This window comes from Oryctolagus cuniculus, chromosome 21 (assembly GCF_964237555.1).
Source record: "Oryctolagus cuniculus chromosome 21, mOryCun1.1, whole genome shotgun sequence".
NCBI classification, from domain to species: domain Eukaryota; kingdom Metazoa; phylum Chordata; class Mammalia; order Lagomorpha; family Leporidae; genus Oryctolagus; species Oryctolagus cuniculus.
Window position 1 is genome coordinate 7,824,682 of NC_091452.1, and position 22,076 is coordinate 7,846,757.

General features: G+C 43.3%; 1 protein-coding gene across 6 annotated transcripts in view; it reads left to right on the forward strand.

The window, feature by feature from the left end:
* Positions 1 to 22,076, forward strand: part of IFT81 (intraflagellar transport 81) — a 128,726-nt gene that overhangs the window by 34,801 nt on the left and 71,849 nt on the right. For 3 of the 6 annotated variants that reach the window (XM_051826756.2, XM_070066175.1, XM_070066174.1), the window contains exons 1-8: positions 4,518 to 4,691; positions 7,077 to 7,241; positions 7,756 to 7,859; positions 10,325 to 10,505; positions 14,063 to 14,152; positions 16,079 to 16,144; positions 16,457 to 16,567; positions 17,984 to 18,068. In XM_051826756.2, the coding sequence (XP_051682716.1) occupies positions 7,098 to 7,241; positions 7,756 to 7,859; positions 10,325 to 10,505; positions 14,063 to 14,152; positions 16,079 to 16,144; positions 16,457 to 16,567; positions 17,984 to 18,068 (781 nt within the window). In that variant the 5' untranslated portion in view covers positions 4,518 to 4,691; positions 7,077 to 7,097. Of the gene's footprint in view, positions 1 to 4,517; positions 4,692 to 5,047; positions 5,262 to 7,076; positions 7,242 to 7,755; positions 7,860 to 10,324; positions 10,506 to 14,062; positions 14,153 to 16,078; positions 16,145 to 16,456; positions 16,568 to 17,983; positions 18,069 to 22,076 lie in introns of those variants that run through there. The other 3 variants (XM_070066172.1, XM_070066173.1, XM_051826757.2) reach the window with 2 other exon arrangements.

The window sequence follows — 22,076 nt, forward strand, 5'->3', positions numbered from 1 at the left end:
TTTTTTTAATTTATTTGAAAGGTAGATATACAGAGAAGGAGAGATCTTCCATCTGCTGGTTCACTACCTAAATGGCCACAATTGCTGGGGCTGTGCCAGGACGAAACCAGGAGCCAAGAGCTTCTTCCGTGTCTCCCAAGCAGGAACAGGAGTCCAAGTGCTTGGGCCATCTTCTGTTACTTTCCCAGGCACATTAGCAGGGAGCTGGATCAGAAGTGGAGCAGCCAGGACTCGAACTGGTGCCCATATGGGATGCCAGCACTGCAGGCAGAAAATTAACCTTCTATGCCACACTATTGGCCCCAAAGGTTCTATTCTTATAGAAGTTCCCAGACAGAATGTAAGCCCACTGCTAACTAGCCGCTCACTCCAAGGAAAGGGGATGAGAAACAGAAAGATGAAGAGACAAAGAATATAATGATGACATCACTGAGGTCCTAGATCAAGCCATACCTGCAGGTAACAATACCCCTGGATCAGACACCTCTGTGAAATAACAACCCCCTCATTTTTTTTTATCTTACACAAAACTGAGTCTTGAAAAACACACTTTGCCAGGAGTGATTCTCCTTCCCCTCTAAACAACCAGAGAGGAGGCTCACAACTGTGAATGAGCGTTGCAGAGTCTACGCAGTTAAATGAGAAGGCTGGAAGGGGAAGCTTCCAGCTTTTCTCTCACCTCCTCTACGCTGCTGCTCACCCTGTCCTCCGCTGCAAGACAGAGCTCCTCTCCACACAAGCAGCAGCATCTTATCAGATGGCTGCTGGTGAGAATCAGATCAGGGATGAGTAGATTTCAGCAGCAGGGCTGTGCTGTTACAGCCAAAAACTGCCAAAGAATTCCTGTCTCGGGCCCTGTGGTCTAGAGCCATGGGCACCCAAGAGGCCACAAAATTAACAACTGATAGGACACTAAGAATGCAAGACAGCTGCCCCCCACACCGGGCCCGTGACGGACACACCTCGCTCATCCAACCGCGACAACAGAATTGGGACCCACAGGGGAGTGCGGGTGTGTACGCCGATGGCTGCAGCAACATTATTCGTATCAGCCAAAAAGTGGAAACAACCCAAATGCCCATCTCCTGATAAATGCATAAATAAAAAGGGGCTTAGCCATATCATGAAATACTACTTGGCCATAGAAAAAAAAGAATGAAGTAGTACTGATGCACGCTACAACATGGATGAAGAAACGTTATGTAAGCGAAGGAAACCAGGCACAAGAGGCCCCATGTTTTATGATTCCATTTATGTGAAATGTCCAGAAGAGGCCAGTCCATATCAAGCTGGAAAGCAGATGAACAGTTTCCCAGGGCTTGGGGGTGGGGAGTTCTCGCTGCACACCAGTGGGTGATGGCAGAAGGGAACAGGGTTTCTGTTGGGGTAATGAAAATGTTCTAGTATTATATAGCAATGATGACCGAATAGCTGTGAAAACGCCGAAAGCCACGGACATGTGTACTTTACCTGGATGAATTGTATGTATGTGAATTAGACCTCAATAAAGCTGCTGAAAAAAAAAGAGAGAATGGGGTCGGAGTAGAAAGCTTTCAGAGAGGTTGTCATATATGGCTGGAACTCCTCTCCATCTGTTAAACATGTTAAATACAGTTCAGCCAAAAGGCATCGTTAGGGGCTTGCATAGAAGACTCGACACCATCTAAGGAAAAAAGTCTTTGTATGAGCAGCTTGACCTGGGAGGTAATCACGGTTGTGAAACTGTTGCAGAGAATTCTTTCTTCAACCTCTCTCTGAACCCACTCGAGGTCTGACCTATCTCATGTGAAGCAGGAGGTGGCAGCGAGTGTGCCCTGGGCCTGCGTCTGAGCACTGTACATAAACACAGAGCTGGGATCTGCCGGTGCTCTATGGCTTCTCCTTTTGCTTCAAGCTGGAATATAAGCTTGTCATTTTGTGGATCCCAGGAAGCACTAGCCTCCTGTCCTTCTCTGTGTTCCAGTGCAACCATGTTAGACATACACTCCATCTTGACTCACAGCGGATCTCATCGCTCGCTGTCTGGAGTCAGATGGATCTCACGGCTTACCTGAATTTACTCAAGATTGCATTCTCCACTGTGTTTATATAACAGCCAGAAGGGAGCGGAAGGACTAAAAATTACTCTTATCTTCCTATAGCCTGTACCTGCAGATCCTCTGGAAGAGCAAAGTAAACCACCTCATTAAAAAAAAAAAGTAGAACCATCTGCAGCCCTTCCCCCACTGTTCTGCTTGCTTTACCTGTGCTGACTGACCTGTGCTCACATCAACGCTATGGAGGAAAGTGATAGTTTTAAGTACTTTTTAATACTGTAAAATACTGAAAAGTATTACTGTAGCCACATCTTACAGAGGAGGAAAGCTCAGGGTGGTGAGGAAACTTCCCAGCAAACCCAGGCAGCCAGGAGCCTCTCCTAACATCCAGCAGGATCAGTGAGTTAGGCATGTACACACCTGAACAGGCCTTGCAGTATTTCTCTGAGGATTATTTAAGCGATTTGAATGTTCAAGGTCTTCAGTACTGTTCCCTGAAACTGGTCATGGGTGTCTATGGATTGGGACCAAATCTAGTTTCTCTCCAAGCCCTTTGCAGGGTGCTCAATAGTTCTTAACAGTCAGAAGGCAGCCAGCAAGGAGGCCTGTCTTGGCATATTCTGTTCCCTCTGCCTGAAAAACTCTCGCCTTCCCTTTAGCTAATTTTTAACGATCCTTTAACATCAGTCCACGTGATGGAAGCTTTCCTGATACTACGGCGCCTCTGGTGGGCGCCCTCCCCAAGTAAACTTGTAGCTCTTCATCTGGGTTCAGTCAACACTGGTTCCTTTTGATTGCAGCATTAATCTCAGTTGTACGGGTGTTGCCTGTTTGACCACCTCTCACTTGTTCCATCTTCACGGACTGTCTATTCCTTGAGGCCAGGACCAGGTTGAGTCCCCGCCTCCACTGCGTTCCCAACAACCTGCACAGCCGAGGTGGTACAGGAAATAACTAGGGTCTAATTTGTGACTTTGTTGTTGTTGTAAGTCTGAGGCTAAACCCACAGTTGGTTTCTCCTCAGACATTAAAGCAGACAAACTAAGTTTTCAGGGTATGAAGCATTTAATTTTCATCTTTCTGTTTTTCATTGCCAATGGATATCACAAAGTGCAGTAGACTCTCAAAATACCAGTCACAGGGGGCCGGCGCTGTGGCACAGTGGGTTAACACCCTGGCCTCAAGTGCCAGCATCCCATATGGGCACCAGTTCAAGACCCCGCTGCTCCACTACCGATCCAGCTCTCTGCTGTGGCCTGGGAAAGCAGTGGAGGATGGCCCAAGTCCTTGGGCCCCTGCACCCATGTGGGAGACCCAGAAAAGGCTCCTGGCTCCTGGCTTCAGGTCGGCACAGCTCCAGCCGTTGCAGCCAATTGGGGGGTGAGCCATAGGATGGAGGACCTCTCTCTCTCTCTCTGCCTCTCCTCTCTCTGTGTAACTCCAATTTTCAAAATAAATAAATCTTTAAAAACAAAACAAAAAACCCAAAATACCAGTCACAGAGGCCAGCATTGTGGCACAGCAGGTTAAGCCACCACCTCGGAAGCTGGCATCACACATCAGAGCACTAGTTTGAGTCCTGGCCGCTCTGCTTCTGATCCAGCTCCCTGCTAATGTGCCTGGGAAAGCAGCAGAAGATGGCCCAAGTACTTGCACCCCTGCACCCACGTGGGAGACCCACATGGAATTCCATGTTCCTGGCTTCAGCTTGGCCCAGCCCTGGTCGTTGCAGCTCTATGGGGAGAGAACCAGCAGGTGGGAGATTTTCTGTGTGTGTGTGTGTGTGTGTGTGCACGCGCGTGCGCACCTCTCCCCTTCCCTCCATCACTCTTTCAACTAAATCTTAGAAAACACCATTCACCAAGGGCTCCCCTCAGCCAGGTAGTGCATTTCTGGGGTCTTTTTTTCCAGGAGACTTCTAAGCTCCTTGGTGACAAGGGCACAACCCTGCCTACCGCACTGTGCGAAACCTGAGACCACAGGAGGATGCGGCTTACTTCTGCCTGTGCCTGGAGATCTTCTCAGATGCCCCAAGGAGCCTTAGGCCATTTTCTTCCCCCTTTTCAGGTTCTGATTTTATATATATATATATATATATATATATATATATATATATATATATATATATATAAAAGGGACGGGATTAAAACACAGTTCCCAGGGCAGGCAATGTGGCCCAATGCCGTGACGCAAAAGCTGAAATCTCTGTGATGAATGTGATTTCTTCCAATCCTGCCAGACGCTACACTTGTTCCTGTGGATAACCCAATTTAGAGGTACTGTGTCAAAAAAACCTAAATTCGAAAGCCAGGCCAAAGACTCTCTCACCCCACCCACCGCGGCCCCGCCAGGTCAGCGCCACGTTTGGTTGAGTGGGGACGACAGCCCACAGACCCTCGACGCCCCGCAAGCGCACCGGCCACGTGCCCCGCCTTCGCGCGTGGGCCCAGCGCTCGCCCGCCCTTTCCCGCCCCGGGCCCCGCCCCCACAGCGCGCGCGCTCGAGGGCCCCGCGGAAGCGCGCCCGCCCCCACCGGAAGTGGCGTGTCGCCACGACCTGGCAACCGTTACCAAGGAGCTCGTCTCTAGGAACCCGCGGGAGCCCGGGTGCCTCCTGGGGGAGGGTGGGGAAGTGGTTTCGTGAGGAGAATTTGAGGTAACCTCGCCAACTCGCGGTCGGAAACTCCCCCGAACCCCGAAATAGGAAAGCACCTCCCCCTGCTCCCGGTCCTGGTGCGGCAGCCTCCAGTGGAGGGGTCGAGGCGTGTGAGCCCCGAAATGGGGGGCCGAGCCCCTCTGCTGGGCCTCGCCGGCCTCCAGGCCGCTGGCCCGCGGGGTGAGCGGCCCCCGCGAGGGTCCCGGTCGGCCGCGGAGCGCCCTGTCCCTCGCCGGGCGCGGGGGTCGCGCGGCCCTGTGTCTGGGGCTCCCGGGGGGCTGCGGGGTAGCATCGGTGCAGCGCCGAGCTGTGCAGATGGGAGGCACGTCCTGGTTTTGGTTCTGCCCCCACCCCTCGGCGCCTGCGTGGGTGCGTGCGGGTGCGGGTGCAGTAGCGTGGCGACTGCGCGCTGGAAGCGGGAGAGTAATTGCTTTTGCTAATTTTGGAGCGCGGAGCCCACGGGGCGGCGAAGGCTCCCTGCCCGGAGCATCTTTGTCCTCAGCGGGTGACCACTGGAAGGCTGGTGGGCGGCTAGGGCTCTCAAACCCAGCTGCTTTCTTTTCCTAACTGGTAACGTTGTATTCGTTTCCCCGGATTTTTGGTTTGTTTTTGTGTTTTTTGAAACGGGATAAAAGCGGAGACCCGGGGCGAATTTCTAAATCCTTTAAGATTAGAAATGTCTGTGTGTGAAGCCTCTGACGTGGACTTTTGTTTAAAACACTTCCGACGGGAAAAACTGCTGCATTGTGGATTTTTTTTCTTTTCTACTGAAGTAAAGGTTTTCCCTTTTTAGACGAAATCTTTCATTGATCAGCCACACTGAGTATTACCCTCTTTTGACTTATTTTCTAAGCAATAATTATTTGTTCATAATTTTATCATCATTATGGAGAAATGATAATATATTTTTTTCCCTAAATATCCAGCTACTCCCACCCAGTTTAAAAGACCCATTTCAGGGCAAGATGTTTTCTGTCTCAATTTAGGTCATGAGTAAAATTAGCATCTATTTTGTAATTTTTACTATTGGGGAGCACTGAAGTAATTTTTTTTCTTTTTCTTTTTAGCAACTCATTTTTTTAATTGCTAAAGTTAAAGCAGTTTACTTTGGCAAAGCTGTTTCAGCAATTAAGAAATCAGATATTCAGTTTTTATAAAACTTATTATCTCTCTCACCATCAACCTGATTGCCTTTAGATTTAGATTTTTTTTTTTTCCTGGCCTTGGGCCTATGCACAAGTTCATCCAGTCCAGTGGAAGAAGTCACTCTTTCAGATCTAGTGGGTGTTCAAACATGAGCTTAGAGGTACTGGCCTCATGGAATTTACAGCTCAGGAGAGAATAGAAAATGTGTACATAAGGAACTAGTACAAGATAAAAAGCAACCCTAGGGGAGAAGCGCAGATAAAGTGCGGTCAGCGTGGAGGGCAGGTGCTGTTCACTCTGCTGTCGAACTTAGCGAGACCTTGAGAAAAGTTTCCTGGAGAAACTTGGATCTGGTGGGCAAATCTTGAAAGATGGCAGCAGGCTTTCTAGGCCAAGAAAACAGCTTTAGGTGAAGGCCGACAGGTGGACTGTGACTGCTTCCGTGGGCTGAGGTTTGAAAGGTGAAAGGTAACAATTTGGAAATGAAGTTGGGAAAGGCTGGTTGAACTACGTCATGAGTCTCCAAGTCAAGAAGCTTGGAGTTTATTTTGTATGTGATGGGAAGCTACAGATGATTCGGAAAGGGGAGAGATCGAGCCCAGAATATGGGAGATCGTTGCCTCACTGAAGGCGAAAGGAAATGAAGGCCTCCATTACTCCAGGATGGCACCAAGCCCTTAACAGGAGCGGACAGGTGAAGAGGTGTGGTGGGGGAGACCAGAACCGAACCAGAGAGCGTGTCCAGGCGAAAGTGTGCATCTGCTCCGCTTCTGTTGGTTGTGGTCAAGCACAAGTGTAGGCTCCGTGTTGCCAGATTTGATTTTTAGAAAAACTGGGGATCTGGATCTGGATGTTTAATGTGGACTACTTTAAAAAAAAAAAAATTATTAGAAGCATGTCTGCAGCCTAACAAGTCTTAACTCCTGGGTAGGAATTATACAGCTGAGTGAGAGAGCTATTGATGTAGATAGGAGTTATTATTCACTTGTCCATGTTCATTCAAGTGATCACTGCCAAACCTGAGGTATACACAGAAACACTTGATGTTAACTACTAGCAGCATATACTGCAGCTTTTATTATCAGTCTTCAAACTGATTTCTTTCAACAAAATAGCATTTTTGTATACCATGTAGAATTATACTTTTCAAGCCTACTTCCAATGAATTTAATTCTCATTTTTTTCCCAGAAATTTTGTTAGCAATGTTGAAGAATTTTTTTCTCTGTATTTATTTGTAGCTTAAGTTATAAGATCAAATTATGAGTGACCAAATCAAATTCATTGTGGACAATCTCAATAAAGAGCCTTTTAGGAAGAATTATAATTTAATCACATTTGATTCCCTGGAGCCAATGCAACTATTACAAGTTCTCAATGATGTTCTGGCTGAGATTGACCCAAAGGTAAGAGTTTTCTCTTCCTCCGTGATGAGAAGAGTGGCCAGAAAGCAGGTTTCTGCCCTCAATAGCTGTGGGTTGGGCAATTTATTTGACCTCTCTGAGCCTTATTTTCCATGCCTATAAAGTAATAGTAAATGATCTTTAAGGTTTTGCTACTAGCCCAAAAATTATCTGCTTGTACCTTATTTAGACATTATTTCCCTATGTCCAGACATAAATGGATTTGGTCCTAGAATGAAAATACTTTAACAAAAGGTTTTATTGTATTGCAAGTTGGCTCATGTCTCTCATACACTGGTCTTTTTCCATTGGAGACTCTTTTTTAAGCCTAACATTCTTAATATGAATCCTGATCTGACTTGTGTGCCCTCTCTCTTGGAATCTGGGGGCCTCCATAGTTAATCTGTTTTATGAAGAGACCATTGTACCTGTTATGTGCTAGCAAAACAGTTTTGATAGTTTAAATATTGTTCTTTGTTAGATATGCAGCAATAACATACTTCCATTTATTTTTTAGCAAGTTGTTGATATCAGAGAGGAGATGCCAGAGCAAACAGCCAAACGGATGTTGAGCCTTCTCGGTATCCTTAAATATAAACCTCCAGGAAATGCTACAGACATGTAAGAATCTGATCACATCTTGCTTTTTAAAAACTACAGTTTTCTATCCAAACCTTTGCATGAAACAATCAGTCTTTTTAGGCAGTACTGGTCTCCCTAATTCAGTGGAGTGAGAACTCTGCTGAATTTCAAAATACTTTTTTTTAAGATTTTTATTTAATTTTTTGAAAGGCAGAGTTACAGTGAGGCAGAGGCAGAGAGAGAAGTCTTCCATCTGCTAGTTTACTCTCCAAACATCCGCAACAACCAGAGCTGGGCCGATCCAAAGCTAGGAGCCAGGAGCTTCTTCTGGGTCTCCCACACAGGTGCAGAGGCCCAAGCACTTGGGCCATCGTCTAGTGCTTTCCCAGCTGCATTAGCAGAGAGCTGGATGGGAAGTAGAGCAGCCGGGACTCAAACTGGTGCCCATATGGGATGCAGGCACTAAAGGCATGAGCTTTATCTGCGGTGCCACAGAGCCGGCCCTCAAAATCTTAAACCTTTTTTTTTTTTTTTTTTGCCGGAGGAGGGAGGGTACTTTTGAGACTCTCTCCCACGGGATCGGGACCCAGGCCAATGGCCCCTCTCTGGCTCTCCCTGCTGGCTGCGTGGTCAGCTGCCTTGGGGAGAGGCCTCTGGGCAGTGGCCTATGGGCGCAGGGGCCCTCAGCCCGACAACCCGGGAGGTGCCCAGTGCAGCCGCAGCCACCCAGTGAGCACAGAGGAAGGCGAGTCTTGTGCACTGTCCAGATAACTGCTCTTCATCCTGGCCCTGACCCGGGCTCCTAAAGTACTTGGGGTGGGTGTCTGTGTCAGTACCTAAGATGCTCCTTGGGCCACCCACATCCCGTATCCGAGATCTGGGTCCCTGCACCTGCCCTGCCTCCAACTCCTGCTTCCTGCTGGTGCACCTGGGAGCCGCAGTGACGGCTCCAGCACTCAGGTCCCTGCCACTCCCGTCGGAGACCTGAAGTGGGCCCTGGGCTCTTGGCTTTGGCCTGTCCCAGCCCTGGCTGCTGTGGGAATTTTTTTTTTTTTATTTGACAGGTAGAGATATAGACAGTGAGAAAGAGAGACAGAGAGAAAGATCTTCCTTCCGTTGGTTCACTCCCCAAATGGCTGCTATGGCTGGTGCTGTGCCGATCTGAAGCCAGGAGCCAGGTGCTTCCTCCTGGTCTCCCAAGCAGATGCAGGGCCCAAGGACCTGGGCCATCCTCCACTGACCTCCTGGGCCACAGCAGAGAGCTGGACTGGAAGAGGAGCAACTGGGACTAGAACCCTGCGCCCATATGGGATGCAGGCGCTGCAGGTGGAGGATTAACCAAGTGAGCCACAGCGCCGGCCCCATCTTAAACCTTCTAATATACTGTCATGTAGAAATCTTAAATGAGTCAGATCTTTGCCTTAATAATAATAATAATAAAGCCAGATAAATTCTCTACCATTTTATCATTTATCTGTCATCCTAAATAAAAACAACTTAAACATTGCCCAGTCATTGAAGTATTGAGACTGACTGTACCAATTAGTGGTTCCAACTTGACTTCCTTGGCTACTTCAATTTGAAGGCTTAACTTTCCATCTTTTCTAATTAATGTACAGACTGACTTTGAAATAGCCTTGGGTTTATTCTTTTAAAGAAGTTATAGAAAGTTTTTGCTGGTGCCCTGGCTCAATAGGCTAATCCTCCGCCTTGTGGCGCCGGCACACCGGGTTCTAGTCCCGGTCGGGATGCTGGATTCTGTCCCGGTTGCCCCTCTTCCAGGCCAGCTCTCTGCTATGGCCCAGGAGTGCAGTGGAAGATGGCCCAAGTGCTTGGGCCCTGCACCCGCATGGGAGACCAGGAAAAGCACCTGGCTCCTGGCTTCGGATCATCGCGGTGCGCCGGCTGCAGCACGCCAGCCACGGTGGCCATTGAAGGGTGAACCAACGGCAAAGGAAGACCTTTCTCTCTGTCTCTCTCTCTCTCTCTCACTGTCCACTCTGCCTGTCAAAAAAAAAAAAAAAGTTATAGAAAGCAATCAGGACATTATAAATCTGATTTTTTTAAAGATTTATTTATTTATTTGAAAGTCAGAGTTACACACAGAGAGGAGAGGCAGAGAGAGAGAGAGAAAGTCCTCCGTTCTTTGATTCACTCCCCAATTGGCCGCAACGGCTGGAGCTGCGCCGATCCAAAGCCGGGAGCCAGGAGCCTCCTTCAGGTCTCCCATGCGGGTGTAGGGGCCCAAGGACTTGGGCTGTCTTCTGCTTTCCCAGGCCATAGCAGAGATCTGGATCGGTAGTGGAGCAGTCAGGTCTCGAACAGGCGCCCTTATGGGGTGCTGGCACTTCAGGCCACGGCGTTAACCTGCTGCGCCACAGCGCCAGCCCCTGTAAATCTGATTTTGAGCAAATACTGTCTATCTCTTTGCAAGACGCCCTGATAAGTATATGTGTGTGTGTGTGTGTGTGTGTGTGTCCTCACGTGTGCTTTTGTTTTCTCAGGAGTACTTTCCGTCAGGGTCTGGTGATTGGAAGCAAACCTGTAATTTACCCAGTGCTCCACTGGCTTCTTCAGAGGACTAACGAACTGAAGAAGAGAGCATATTTAGCTCGTTTTTTAATAAAACTTGAGGTGCCAAGTGAGTTTCTTCAGGATGAAACTGTGGCTGACACCAATAAACAGGTATGCAATACCAAAAGGGCATTTTGAGCTATCTGCAATGGATTTTGAGGTGCACGTAATCAAGTTAATTTTTCTTGCTATTTCTGTTGTTCCAGTTGGCAGCAGAAGGTGAGAAGGTATCACTGATTCTACCGTAGTCACATGTTAACATGACTTTTGCACAAAAATTCTGCTTCAGTGATAGGAGTATATGGATAGAAAAAAAGCTTGAAATTAAAATTTTTGGGTAATTTTTACTCAGCACTTTAGCTAGATGGGACCTAGGGCTTGAGACTACAGAGCTTTTTGCTGCTCAGTAAAGTACCTATTCAGTTTGTCATCCAAATATAGAGAAAATGGGCCATCATAAAAATTACACCAGGGCTAATAAATCAAGAGTATCCCAGGCAAGCTGAGACATGTGAGCCCCTGCAGGGAAATAAGCAGAGAAGCTAGACTTAAAGTCTCAAAGTGACTTGCCAAGCAGATGGAGGATAAAGGTCTGGTAGTTTGAAATCTCAGTGTGTTCTCACTAGAATTTTGGGGTAACACTGGGTTCTGGCCTAAGGTATCTTTTTTTTTAAGAAGATTTCATATTCTTTTTTTTTTTAAGATTATTTTATTTATTTGAAAGAGTTACAGAGAGAGGTAGAGCCAGAGAGAGAGAGGTCTTTCATCCGCTGGTTCACTTCCCAAGTGACCTCAACGGCCAGAGCTGAGCTGATCTGAAGCCAGGAGCTTCTTCCGGGTCTCCCATGCAGGTGCAGGGGCCCAAGGACTTGTGCGATCTTCTTCTTTTAAAAAAAAAAAAATTATTTATTTAAAAGGCTCAGAAGCAGAGAGAGAGAGATCTTCCATCTACTGGTTCACTCCCCAGATGGCCACCATGGCTGGAGCTGTGTTGATCCAAAGCCAGGAGCCAGGAGTTTCTTCCATGTCTCCCATGTGGGTGCAGGCCATCTTCTATTGCTTTCCCAGACCATAACAGAGAGCTGGATCAGAAGAGGAGCAGCAAGGATTTGAACTGGCACCCATATGGGATGCTGGCACTGCAGGCTGGGGCTTTAACCTGCTGCGCCGCAGTGTCGGCCCCTGGCCTAAGGTCTTAAATCTCTGTGCACTGAGGACTAAGTGATCTCACTCTTGGTCCTGGGATCCCAAAGCACATTAGTGGTCAGACTGTAGGAGATAAAACAGGCATAGATTTTAGAGGACTTTGGTTAAAAAGACAATTGCCTCTGTTTAATGTGTTGCCCGTTTATTTCATAGCAGTTAAACAGAATGATTAGTGCACTGATACACGCCTCTTGTGAATAGTTTGTCGCTCTCTCTTTCCCAGTAGAGCCTGAGGTCTGTGGAGACAAGCGACGTGTGTTTATTCATCTTTGTTTTCCCCGAGGATTTTGTGTGATTGCTTCTATATGTTGGTTGTTCAATATTTGAATATTAACAACCAAATGTGTGTTTTTGTTTTCCATCTACGTATTTTGTTATTTTTTAGGCATGGCATTCATTCAGAAAAAGTCAATATTGATCTCTTAAGCTAATATTTGTGTAAATAAGTATGTCAAATGTCACAGTAGATGCCAAGGAGAAACAGAATGAGGACATCCTGTCCTTACCTTTGAAACTTTTACCGGATAGGAAATAGGGAAGTATAAATGTGGAATGTTTTCTCCTCCTACCCACTTCCATCAATAAATTTGATAAAAACAAAATCCTCTAGAGGAATTTTAGTATAATCATAAAGAAATATTTGTTCTTTAAGCATATTATGTTTGTGTATGTAATGACTTACACATTTAGCCAATCAGCAGAGACCTTAATTTATTTTTTATTATTTTTTTAAAGATTTTATTTGAGAGGTAGAAAGTGAGAGGGAGAGACAGGAAGGTCAGACAGAGAGAGGGAGACACAGAGAGAAAGGTCTTCCATCCACTGGTTCACTCCCCAAATGGCCGCAGCTGGGCTGATCCAAAACCAGGAGCCACGATATTCTTCCGGGTCTCCCATGCAGGTGCAGGGGCCCAAGCACTTGGGCCATCTTCTACTTTCCAAGGCCATAGCAGAGAGCTGGGTTGGAAGAGGAGCAGCGGGGACTAGAACCAGCAACCATTTGAGATGCTGGCACTGCAGGCAGAGGATTAAGCTACCGCACCACATGGCCAGTTCCAGAGACCTTAATTTTAAAAAATGCATATTATGCAAGTGGCATAGTGGTGTAGTGGATTCAGCCACTACTTGTTGCAGTGCCATTCCATATTGGAGTGCCAGTTTGAATACTGGCTGCTCTGCTTCAGATCCAGCTCTCTGCTGGGAAGGCAGCGGTGGATGGTCCAAGTAATTGTGTCCCTGCCACCAACCTGGGAGGCCCAGATGTAGTTCCTTGCTCCTGACTTCTGCCTGGCCCAGACCTGGCTATTGGCAGCCATTTGGGGACCGAACCAACAGACGATCTCTGTCTCTCGTTATGTCACTTTTCCTTTCAAATAAATAAGTCTTTAGAAAAATGTATGTTACCTTTCTGAATGAAGAGTTTTAGAATGAATAATTTGTAGATGTATAGGATATGATTAGTCAAGAAAAATAATTTTCTATCTTTTCTACCAAAAATACTATTTTTACAAATTTAGTAAAGTTGTGATTTTTTTTTCGTTCATTCAACTGCTTTATTGAACATCTGTTTGGGTTGTTATGTACTGTGATGGATCCTAGGGATGTACAATGTACGCATGAGGATGAGTCTTTTCTTTTTTTTTCTTTTTCTTTTCTTTTTTTTTTTGGACAGGCAGAGTGGACAGTGAGAGAGAGACAGAGAGAAAGGTCTTCCTTTGCCATTGGTTCCCCCTCCAATAGCTGCCGCGGCCGGCGCACCGCGCTGATCCGATGGCAGGAGCCAGGTGCTTCTCCTGGTCTCCCATGCGGGTGCAGGGCCCAAGCACTTGGGCCATCCTCCACTGCACTCCCAGGCCACAGCAGAGAACTGGCCTGGAAGAGGGGCAACCGGGACAGAATCTGGCGCCCCGACCGGGACTAGAACCCGGTGTGCCGGCACCGCAAGGCGGAGGATTAGCCTAGTGAGCCATGGCGCCGGCTGAGGATGAGTCTTGTTCTCCTGGCTTGCCCTAATGGACAGACAAGTAGCTGGTCAGTTATAATTTTATGTCATATCTACAGTGATAGGAAAGGTCAGAGAAGGCTTCTCTGAGAATACTGATAATCTATGCTGAGACCTGTAGGATAAACAGGAATTACCTGGGCTAGGGATGGGAGGGGTTCTCACAGCGAATAGGTTGTGTAAGCTGGAGGTGAGTGCTTGGAATGTTGCCAGTACTGAATATCAGTATAGCTAAGTATAGCATGTGAGATGGGAGAATAGCTAGAAATGAAACTGGGGAAATACTTAGTGGCCAAGCTGTACAGATCTACTGTTTTGTCCTATGTAAATTTTAAGAATGTGTATTGAATGCTGTTCTTACAGTGATTGAAGTAATCACTGTAAGTTGGTAGACAACCTGATGAAGAAAAGTCTATTGGATCTAGTCATTAGTTTATAATTTATTAACTTATTCTTTTAGTATGAAGAGTTGATGGAAGCCTTTAAAACTTTGCATAAAGAATGTGAGCAGCTCAAGACATCTGGATTTTCTACAGCAGAAATAAGAAGGGTAAAGAAAAGAAGATAGAATGTTTTTGGAATATAATGTTTTTGGATTTGTATAATATTAGAGTTAACATTTTAGTTTTTAGTTAAATTCATTATGAATCTTAAGACTATGAGGAGACTAGTTACAGCAAATGGCAGTTTCTTTTGTTTGTTCAACCTTTGGAAGATCTTTACTAAGGAAATGAGGCTAGGGTAAATTCATGATGAGTTTTTGTATACTATATAGACCACCAGTATGGATTTAAAAATATTACGTTCTGAATCTTTATCTGGTTTATATGTGTATGTGTGTGTAGAAAATAGAGAAAAGAAAAAAGAAAAAACTAATTGTTACTGGGTTGTGTATGTGTGTGTGTGTATGTATATATATATATATATATATATATAGTTGGGATCATACTATACGTAATTATTAGTATCTTGTTTTTGAAATCATTACATTGTGAATATATTCCCATTGTTAACTTTTTACAGTGTGATTTTTAATGACCAAATTGTATTCTATAGTATAGGTAGTTTAAAACCTTTTTTAGTTTTTTGTTTTCATTTTCTATTATCATAGATAATGCTATGATTATCTTCTACCTATCTGTTTCTGTGTATCTGTAATTGTTTCCTTAGAATACATTTCTAGAAATGGAATTGTAAATACTATGAAAATTTTTAGGACTCTGAATGTATTGTTATTCAGTGTTATCCAGAAAATTTTTTTTACCTTCTCATTAGACATTTATATTCTTTCTCAAAACACTTACTGTGATACTGACTTCAGTGGATTTTGAATTCTTGAGTTATCATTGCCATCTTTATCTTCTCAATCAGGAATATTAGAAGTTGCTTTCTATAAATTCTTTAAAAAAAAAGAAGAAGAAGATGGTTCCTAATTCCCTGAATAGATTAGTTCCTTCAATTCTTCTTTGTTTGGTAATAGTCATCATGCTTAAAATTACCTTAATATCTGTTTTCCTAAATATCTTTAAGCCCTATGAAGACAGGGACTATGTTGTATATCTTGCTCATTGCTAAATTCCCAGTGTCTGTCAGAGTGCCTGACACATGGCAGATCTTCAGTGGGAGTTTGTTGAATATTAGCAGTGTAGGAAGAACTCAGATCAGTGGTCTAGAAAGACTCTTAAGTAGATACTTAAAAATTTTGTAGAAATCTTACAGAAATTTTATAGAAGAAGAGTGATAGATGTTCTTCTGGAGTTCCTCCCATATATCCGTATGAGTATACCAAAATGACAAAAAAAAACCTAAACGTTCTAAGACGTCTAATACTACCAGTAGTAGTAGTACCAAATTCTGCCAATACTGACTATCATGTCTATTTTCATATTTTGTATTACTATAATAGTTGAGCTTTTAGGCTTAAGAAGGGTTTTTTTCATTACAAAATATTATGAAATTGGTTAAAATGAAGGTAGTCTATTTCTGAAGTCATTTTCAGGGAGGGAATTGGTTAATCAGCACATTTATGCCTTGATAACACCAGATTCACTCCCCTTAAAATTAATTTTGTTGGAAAATTGGAAGAATATATGGATTGATATATAAGAGCAGATGGGATGTCAGCAGCTGTTGTTCACGTATTTAGACCTGCACACTTTCCTTAAAGAAGATTTTTGAAAAATCATGTGCCCATATTTGGAATCAGAACACAAATGTGCTAGTTGGCAGCTTTACCTTGCTGCATTAGAACCTGTTTTAGTTGCTTTTCTTGATGAATGCCAAACTGCCAAAAAAATTACCCTGCATAAAGAACCTTGGAGAAAAATAGAAATGCCCTTTATTGGAGGGAAGATCTCTGTTCCTTAATGCTCTGATTATAAGAGATGAAATGGTAGACATATAATTACATAAAAGCTTAACTGAATCCTACAGACAAAGCATACTTTTTCTTATAATGTTCTCTACTCCTTTTTAGGATATCAGTGCAATGGAGGAAGAAAAGGATCAGCTCATTAAAAGAGTCGAACGTTTGAAGAAAAGGGTAAGGCAAGAATTAGCACTGTAAGACTTTGGCTCAAAGTCCCAAAGACATTCAGAGATTTAGGAATGCAAATAAAGATTAAGCCAGGCATTGGTGTACATCTGAAGATGGACTCAAATAAAATTGACGGGAAGGGAATCTCCCTAGGCAGTAGCCCAAAACTTTAAGGACCTAGAGTCTAGAGCTTTGCTGTCATCTCTGGGAAGTACTGTTTACCAAAAGGAAATGATAAGTGGATGTCTGAGTCACATGACATGTTCATTTCTTTCTCAGACCTGACAGTGACACGTACTGCTTATCCCCTTACTGTAGGTAGAGACAGTTCAGAATCATCAACGGATGCTTAAAATAGCAAGGCAACTTCGAGTTGAAAAAGAGAGAGAAGAATTTCTTGCACAACAGAAACTGGAACAAAAGAATCAGGTATCCACATAAAAGTTCATATTCTCATGGTGAAAGAAATAGTTGTTTCTTATATTGCAAATGGAAAGAAATAATTTTAGGGTTGTAAAAATTGACATTTCCCTTTGTTAACTTGGTGGAATAGTAATTTGAATAAGAATATTTTGTGATATCAATAGCAATACCACCTTTTGGGGTCAATACTCTGTATATATTATCTTTTGGCCTATGCTTAGCTCTTGTTCCAACATTACAAAAGATGGGGAGGGGGAGAGGGAGAGAGAGAGAGAGAGAGAGAGAAACTTCTATCATCTAGTTTACTTCCCAAATGGCTGCAACAACCAAAACTGAGCCATACTTAAGCCAGGAGCCAGGAACTCCATCCTGGTCTCCCATATAGGTATCAGGGGCCCAAGTACTTGGACCCTCGTCCCCTGCCTTCACAGACATGTTAGCAGGGGCCTGGATCAGAGGCCGAGCCGCTGGTGTTGCTCACTGCTAGTGTCTCAACCTTCTGAATCACAATGCCGGCCCCACACTCCATGTTTTTAAACTTTGCCTTGGGGCTGGTGTTTAGCCTCGCAGGTAAGATTCATGTTTTCTATATCAGAGCCTGGGTTTGGTACCTACCTACAGCTTCTGATTCCAGCTTCTTAGGCAGTACAGATCCTGGAAGGCTGCAGTGACGGCTCAAGTAATTGGTTTCCTGCCAACTGCAAGGAGACCCGGATTGAGTTCCCAGCTCCTGGCTACAGCCAAAAGGGTGGGGCTGTTGTCAGCATCTGAGAAGTGAACCTGGGAATGGGAGTACTCTGTCTTGCTCTTCTCAAATAAAAAATAATAATTTTTTTAAAAAAGCTGGTTAAGGAAAAAATAATTTGGCCTGAAAGTATTATTTTTATTTATTAAAACCCTGTTATAAAATTTGAATAGACTTCTACATTAAAAATATATTTCCAGCCAGCTTCATTTCCTACTAAATTGGCAGTTGAGATGTTTGGCTCTGTTGGCGCTTGATGTGGCTCCATGGTGATCTCATCGAGGCAGTCAGCTGCATTGCCTGAGCCTTGAATGGTAGCTTCGCATACGTTTCTGATTCAGATACAAAATTGTGAGACTGTTAGCATGCTTTAGAATTAAGAACAAACCCAGTTATAATAAGGGTAGCCTGGTGCATATATTTATTTCACAGCATTTTTCTTTAATCTCCAAATCCAACAATTAACTAAAGAAACATTTCTGAAAGCTTTTTAAAAAAATGTTTCATAAAGTATATAGAGAGAACCAGTTATATTTTGGGCTTAATATAGTAATTTTTTGTTCTTATTATTTGTTCCTTTTATATGATAATAGCTATATGTGTTTTCCATTGCTTGCCTATGTGAGTAGTAAGTTTTAATAAACTAAGCAAGTAATAGATCTAATTGCATTTTAAAGCTGTTTCATGCAGTGCAGAGACTGCAAAGAGTACAGAATCAGCTGAAAAGCATGCGCCACGCTGCAGCGGATGCAAAGCCTGAAAGTAAGTGGAAAGTGTTGCATGCCATATAGATGATTAGGAAATTTTAATTTACACTAGGATCTTCCTAAAAGCAATCAATTAATGGGAATTAATTACTTTTAAGTGATACAGCAGCATTTTAGAGCATAATTTCCTAGCTGGTGAAAGAGAGATTTGATGAAGAAATCTTTAGGTTTTCACCTGGGTTTAAAAAAATTCCTACCTAGTTTTTCAGAGGATAAAAAGGTATTGATAACAACCATGAAAGGAGGCCCTCTGGTGTGTGTGTGTGTGTGTGTGTGTGTGTGTGTGTGTGTAAAGTATGACAGTACTTCAGAAAGTTCATGGAAAATGGAATGAAAAGATAAAACTTATTTTGGTAAAAAAATTTTTGAAATCCATGCACGGTTTCTCTTGTAAGTGCATTTTTCCATGAGCTTATTCAAGACCTCTCATTGTTAGGATGAAAATGATGGAAAAAGTAAATAGTTCTCTTAGAGTTAGAGCTATAAAGAAAAAGGGTTAAATGCTGGACCCTTAAAGTGAATGTTTTTATATTTGGGTTTGTATAATAGCAGTGCTACAGGCATGGGTATGTCTTTCTGTGTTCTCCCATTAGCTTTACCCAGAAGATAAACTGTTCTAATAATTTAGATTACACCACCAAACATATCTTCTACATTTTAAAATTGATTTTGCTTATCAGAAGGGCTACCATGCAAACTGAAAGAGCAGTGCAAGGGGGCCGGCACCGTGGCTCACTTGGTTAATCCTCCTCCTGCAGCGCTGGCATCCCATATGGGCGCTGGTTCTAGTCCCAGTTGCTCCTCTTCCAGTCCAGCTCTCTGCTGTGGCCCGGGAGGTCAGTGGAGGATGGCCCAAGTGCTTGGGCCCTGCACCTGCTTGGGAGACCAGGAGGAAGCACCTGGCTCCTGGCTTCAGATCGGCACAGCGCACTGGCCGTAGCCGCCATTTGGAGGGTGAACCAACAGAAGGGAGACCTTTCTGTCTCTCTCTCACTGTCTATAACTCTGCCTGTCAAATAAATAAGTAAATAAATAAATAATAGAGCAGTGCAAAGCTCTCATTGGTATTTGAGAAATATTCCAATGTAAATGTACAGCTGATTGTTAATTTATGTAGTGATCTGTGCAATATTGTAAGTTATAATATGTGGAATGGCTCTAATAAACGATTACAAATTTTGATGAGAATGTGGAAGAATTGAAACCCTCATACATACATACCCTCCACAGGAAATGTAAAATGATGCAGTTGCTTTGGAAAACATCTTGGCAGTTTCTCAAAACATTAAACACAGAGCTACCATATGAACCAGCATTTTCATTCCTAGGTATATACTTGAGAGAATTGAAAGCATATGTTCATGCAAAAACTTGAATACAAATGTTCAAAGCAGCATTTTTTTATAATTGCCAGTAAGTGGAAACAACTCATATGTCCCTAAAGTGATGGGTAGGTAAACAAAATGAGGTCTGTCCATATGATGAAATATCATTCTGAACAAAAGGGACGAAGCACTGATACATGCTATAACATGGATAGATGTCAGAAACTAGTCACAGAAGACCACTGGTGTATGATCCCATTTATATGGATGACCAGAATAAGCAAACCCATAGAGGTAGAAGTAATGGTTGCTTGGGGCTAAGAGCACAGCTCTGGGGTATGGGTGAAGCAGGAGATAGGAAGGAACTGCTAATGCACATAGAGGCTTCTTTTTGTTCTAAAGTTGAAAGTGCTGATGATTGCAGAACTGTGAATATACCGTAAATTTTTTTTTTTTTGACAGGCAGATTTAGACAGTGAGAGAGACAGAGAGAAAGGTCTTCCTATCCATTGGTTCACCCCCCAAATGGCCGCTACACTGGCGCTGCGCCAATCCGAAGCCAGGAGCCAGGTGCTTCCTCCTGGTCTCCCATGCGAGTGCAGGGCCCAAGCACTTGGGCCATCCTCCACTGCCTTCCCAGGCCACAGCAGAGAGCTGGACTGGAAGAGGAGCAACCGGGACAGAATCCGGCACCCCAACCGGGACTAGAACCCAGGGTGCCCGCGCTGCAGGCGGAGGATCAGCCTAGTGAGCCGCGGCGCCGGCCATACCATAAATCTTTGACTTGTGCTCTGTAAATGAATACATTTTATGGCATATAAATTGTATCTCAGTAAAGCTATTCAAAAAGATAATACCACTGTTGCCTAATTCTAGACACTATTTTTTTCCCCATTTTAATTTTGCAACTGTAGTTTCATTGATTATATCTAACAGTTTGATGACATCTTAAAAAATCAAAGAAATATGGTATGCTTAATTGTTAACTTAAGAAAGCCAGTGCAGTGCTCTGTGTAAAATGAATAGTTTATACATGTTAACTAGTAGTTTTCCACATAATTTTTAAAACTCACTTGAGTCATAATTTTTGACTCAAGAAGTACTTGTAAGTTGACATGTATTTGGTTGTTGGTGTTCTTGATTCCTTACTCATGAACTTTTTACTTTCTCAGAGAATATTAATTTTTAACATAAAATAGTTTTTTTCTTGTTTTTTTTTTCTTCTTAGGACAATATACATCTTTTTAGACTATGTAATTTGGATTTGATATAGCATTCCTTCACATCTTTACTGTAAAACTTAGGATCTTCAAAACAAAGCCATTAAATTACAGCCAATTAAAAATTAACATCAGTTAGTAATTTCTGTAGGCCTGCTTTTGCTGAGATGTTATTAGAACTTACCATTAATAATGAACTTTCAGAAATGCAGGTAATGGATTCAAAGAGTAAGAGATTTAGTATGCAGAAAATTAACTGATCAGCAGTTTGATACAACTTAAAATGTTAGCCTGAACATGTATTTCTGGAGTATCTATTATCCTATAAATATTTGTTCCTATTGTTTTAATCCTAATGACAAGATAGAATAGCCAAGATATTTATAGTTTTATTAGCATTTAATCTTTTTATTTGAGTTAGTAGACTTTATTTTACTTTGGCTTTCTAGTCTGATAAGAAATTGGTCTGGGAAATATATAATTATTTACTTAGTTGTAAAATGAAAAAAGTCCTGGGTTTTTGTCATCTCTAAGGATATGGTTTCAAATATGAGTATGAGTAGTATGTTAGTAGATGCTACCAAACAATAGCATTCATTGCTTTGTTATGTAGTAAGAAAAAAGTGTCCCAAATCAATAGTCTATTAATTCAAAATTTATTGAGCATCACTACATTGTCAGATACTGTGCTAAGCGCTAAGATTAGAAAGCAAAGATACTTTTATTAAAGTGTTTACAATATAATGGACAAATGACAAGTAGTAGACAGTTTTAGGGTAGCAGGAGGTCTGTGCTGATGGAGCTCAGAACAGGGTTCTATGAGAACACAGGTGCAAAGCCTGTCAGATGGCTTCCTGGACATACTGGCAATGGTGTTGAGTTCAGTCGAAAAGGTGAAGGGGTAGAAGGCTTTCTGTCCCAAGGGACAGTGGCCTGACTGAATGTGATTATACTAGGCTGAGCAAACAGAGAAGTGAGCCAAAAGGCAGATTTCTTTTTTCTGCTTGTCTTCCAATGGAAGGCCAGAGAGGAAGCCTGGGTGTGAATGAGAATGACAGTACTGTGCCTGCACTGAAGGAGGGTGGTGGTTGGTTGTGTTCGTGTCCTCAGGCAAATGGGGATTCGAGATTCAGGAGGCAAAAGCAGAAGTGATAACAACCCCCTCGGTGCTCCCTTGTCCCCACTCATTCCAGCAAGTGTTCTATGGCCATCTCCACAGCATACCAATTATCAGCTAAACCAGGATAGTCATCAAGTCATAATTGGTCTTTGTATTTCCAGGTACTCACACACTAAATTACACAGAGCAGGCACAATAAATATCCTGTTAAATGGTTGGGAGGTGGCAGTTAAAAGCTTAACTCCTGATAGGAAAAGGATTAACTTTTCCACAGGTAGGAGGGGAAGCATATTAAAAAAAAAAAAAAAAAAAGGTGACTGAAAATATAGATAGATACA